General features: G+C 39.4%; 1 protein-coding gene across 1 annotated transcript; it reads left to right on the top strand.

The window, feature by feature from the left end:
- Positions 1-761: 761 nt before the first annotated feature.
- On the top strand, positions 762-2,381 carry LOC127094827 (uncharacterized). Its single transcript, XM_051033601.1, has 2 exons — positions 762-1,563; positions 1,633-2,381. Exons 1-2 carry the CDS (start codon positions 762-764, stop codon positions 2,379-2,381), a joined length of 1,551 nt encoding a protein of 516 aa, XP_050889558.1.
- Positions 2,382-3,914: the final 1,533 nt, after the last annotated feature.

Here is a 3,914-nt window from a genome sequence, read left to right as displayed (position 1 = left end):
AGTAAAGTTTCTCATGGAATCATTTTCATATGACACAAATTGTAGGAGATAGGGTCTAGGGAACCCCAGTTTTGACTAGTTGACTTTCTCTGGTCAACTTCTTTGAACCAACTTGCAAACTTGAAGTTCCTTTGATATTTGGAACTCGTAGAGGATAGTATATGCTTAATATAATTTATAATGGGGTATACCTTAATATCTTTGACCAATTTATTAAGAAACATTTTGAGGAAGTCACACAAGGTACCCCGATGAATTAGGGCTTCCAAGGCAAACAAGCTTCAAACTCTTGATGAATTCTTGATCAAAATGATAAATGAAGAATATGGGGATCCATATATGATAATTAGAACCAATGTGGACCTCATCTTGATTGATCTCTTGCCATGAAGGTCTCAAATCCTAGTTGTGAGCTTGATGAGGCATAGGTGGGACACACACACACTACCTACAAAAGAAACAAAGCTACATATAGACATATTTTTGGTATTTTAGTTAATAAACAAAGAAAAATAAAGTATGATACAATCAAAAGTGCTTGGTGATCTCTCCCAATACAAACCCAATGAATGAGGGGTAAGGAGGATGCCAAGGTATGATCCCAGAGCCAATGCAAATGATGGGATAGCATGAGGGATCTTAGGGTAAAAATTGGGGTCTTACAGTGGCGTAAGCTAGCTGCTAGAGTTCAACCTCCATTGATGGAGAGGGAACTGGTTGAAATGTTCATGGGTACCCTACAAGGTTCGTACTATGACTGAATGGTGGGTAGCACTTCTACTGGTTTTTCCGAGTTGGTAATGGCTGAAGAGAGAATTGAAGCTGGTCTCAAAATGGGTAAAATTTTGTTGGCCAATACTGGTAGTTCTTCCAGTGGTATTGGTAAGAATCCGTTTAGTCGATACCCTAAGAAGATGGAGGGTGAATCAAGCGTTGTTTATGCTCAGAGGGGTAGAGGAAGACCACAACATCAACAACAACATCAACAACAATATCAACATCAACATCAGCAGCAACAAGTGAATGTTATGGACATTTTGGTCGCCGCCACTTATCAGCCGCAAGAACCACAGTATCAACAACAACAGCAGCAGAACACTCCTCGTCGCAATTATAATCATCCCATACAGCCCAAAATTGAGAAAGTATTTAATCCACTCCCGATGTCTTATTCCCGAGTACTTCAACATTTATTACAATTGAAGTTGGTTAATTTGAGGGGCATGCCACCTCCTCCTGAGAGGCTTCATGCAGGTTATAATCCTAATGCCCGATGCGAGTTTCATTCTGGTGGTATAGGCCATGATTTGGAGAATTGTTGGGCTCTTAAGTACAAAATGCAAGAGTTGTTGGATTCTAAGGCCATTCAGTTCACTCCGGACAATGGACCTAACGTTATCCAAAACCCGAAGCTAGATCATGTCGGACCTACTGTTATTGTTATGGATGATGGTGAGAACTTGAATTTGATAATGGATGTGAACTTGTTGTCTACTCCATTTTTGTGTGTTAAAAGTTATCTGATCAATAATGGTGTTTTTCCTATATGCTTTCTAGAATGTTGTGAGTGCCAGAATTAGCCAGAGGGTTGTGTTAATCTGAAGACTGGCATTCAAAGTTTGATTGATGAAGGTTTCCTACAGTGTGATAGAATTGTTAAAGATGAGAAAGTTGAAGAGAAAGACGTGGCGATAATTTCTATTCCACATACTCCCACAAATATTCCAACGCCTGCTAGGCCTACTCCCTTGACAATCATGTTGCCTGGTCCTCTTCCTTACTCCAGCAAGAGTGTTGTGCCTTGGAATTATGGGTCAGATGTTTATTATCATGTTGTGCCTTGGAATTATGGGTTAGATGTTTATTATCATGTGCCTTCTGAATACAAGCCAAGTGAAGATGAAAGTTTGAATGTTGACAATTTTGTCGGTACAGGAAGAATTACCATAAGTGGTAGGATATATTCTCCACAAAATGCTCAATATAATATTGATGCCTTGGAAAAAGCTAAGGGTAAACAAGTGGTGGGTAATAATTCAGAATCAGTGTCAGCTAATGCTCCAAATGCAGTGCCTGGAACTTCTTCGTCTCAAGAAGTTGAAGAATTATTGAGGTTGATCAGGAAGAGTGACTACAAAGTGATAGATCATCTAAGCCAGACACCGTCTAAAATTTCAATCTTGTCCTTGTTGTTGTGTTCCGAAGCTCATAGGAATGTTCTGGGAAAATTGTTAAGTTCCTCTTTTGTACCGCAAAACATCACTGTCAACCAGTTAGAATGGGTTGTGGCCAGTATATCAGCTGACAATGGTTTGGGTTTTACAGAACTTGATCTCCCTCTTAAGGGATGTAATCATAAAAATCTGTGCACATCTCTATGAAATGAAAAGGAACTACATTATCCCATGTGTTGGTGGACACCAGATCATCCTTGAATGTGCTACCCAAGTCTGCTCTAATGAAGATTGACTATGCAGGAGTTGAATTGCACCCAAGTAACTTGATAGTCAGGGCTTTCGATGAATCTCGAAGAGCTATTTTTGGTGAACTGGATATACCTGTTAAAATTGGACCACAAGTTTTTGGTACGACATTTTTCGTCATGGATATACATCTCGATTATTGTTGTTTGCTTGGAAGCCCGTGGATTCATGGGGCAGGCGCCGTAACATCCACTTTGCATCAGAAAATGAAGTTCCCAATTGGTAGTAAGATTGTTACTGTTTGCGGTAAGGAAGAGTACATGGTGAGTCATTTAACATATTTCTGATACGTAGAGGTTAAGGGGGAAGTACATGAAACTCCTTTTCAGGCGTTTGAAGTTGTTCATATGATCAAGACTCCTCATTCTAAGGATAAGAAGCCTGCAGTTTCTATGTCTTCTTTGAAAGATTCTAGAGCAGTGGTTGAGAATGGGCACCCTGAAGGTTGGGGTCGTGTGATAGATATTCTTCCAAATTTTGATAAGTTGGGTCTCGGTTTCAGTCATTCCATGCATGGTTTAGCCCCTGAAGTTCCTAAGGTTCCAAGTGTTCTCACTCCGGTAAAGTTTGCAAGTGTTGGATTTATCAATATTGGTCAGGCCAATGTTGTTGGTGATGATGCTGACAGTGATTATAACATTGATAACTGGAAACGACCAAGTGTTATAGGTGAAGAGATCCGCAATTGGACTGCAGAGGATGTCATCCAAGTCACGCTCAATCAGGAGTAAGTTTTTTTTGTTTCTTTTATCATGCAATAATTCATGCGCTTTGCCCAAGGTGTAGTGAATCATGTAGGGCCACCTTGTTTCATTTTCAATTTTTATCATGAAATAAAGGATATTTTGCATTCAAATCTTTTGATCTCTGTCTTTCCAGTTTTACTTTTTTTATTTTTTTTATTTTAAAAAGGCAATGTTTTCTTTTCACCACACACTTTCTAAAAGCATAAAAAACATCATTAATGCAGATTCACGTCCACCTCGGATTCCATTGATAACGATTCTACTATCGATCATTATGACTTTGAGAATCCGATCTACCAAGCCGAAGAAGAAGGTGATAAATATTGTGAACTCCCTGAAGAGTTGGCAAGGTTATTAAGGCAAGAAGAGAAGGTCATTCATCCGCATCAAGAAGACGTTGAGGTTGTGAATCTTGGAACTGAGGACAATGTGAAAAAGGTCTGATTGGGGGCTTCTTTAGAGAAAAGTGTGAAGGCAAGGTTGATTGACATGTTGTGAGAGTTTATTGGCATATTTTCTTGGTCTTATCAAGACATGTCTAGGCTCGACATAGATATTGTGGTGTATAGGCTAACTTTGAAAGAGGAGTGTCCCCCTGTTAAGTAGAAGCTTCGAAGGATGCAGCTAGATATGTCTAAGAAGATCAAAGATGAAGTTCAAAAGCAGTTTGATGCAGGTTTTCTGG

Source organism: Lathyrus oleraceus, chromosome 6 (assembly GCF_024323335.1).
Source record: "Lathyrus oleraceus cultivar Zhongwan6 chromosome 6, CAAS_Psat_ZW6_1.0, whole genome shotgun sequence".
NCBI lineage: Eukaryota > Viridiplantae > Streptophyta > Magnoliopsida > Fabales > Fabaceae > Lathyrus > Lathyrus oleraceus.
Note: the sequence above shows the minus strand (reverse complement) of the source record. Positions and strands in the feature narration are given on the sequence as shown.

Excerpts from the sequence above, each read along its gene's own strand:
- LOC127094827 (XM_051033601.1), top strand. The coding sequence starts at position 762 with ATGGTGGGTAGCACTTCTACTGGTTTTTCCGAGTTGGTAATGGCTGAA. Across the intron at positions 1,564-1,632 it reads TATATGCTTTCTAGAATGTT|GTTTCCTACAGTGTGATAGA; the intron begins GTGAGTGCCAGA and ends TGATTGATGAAG.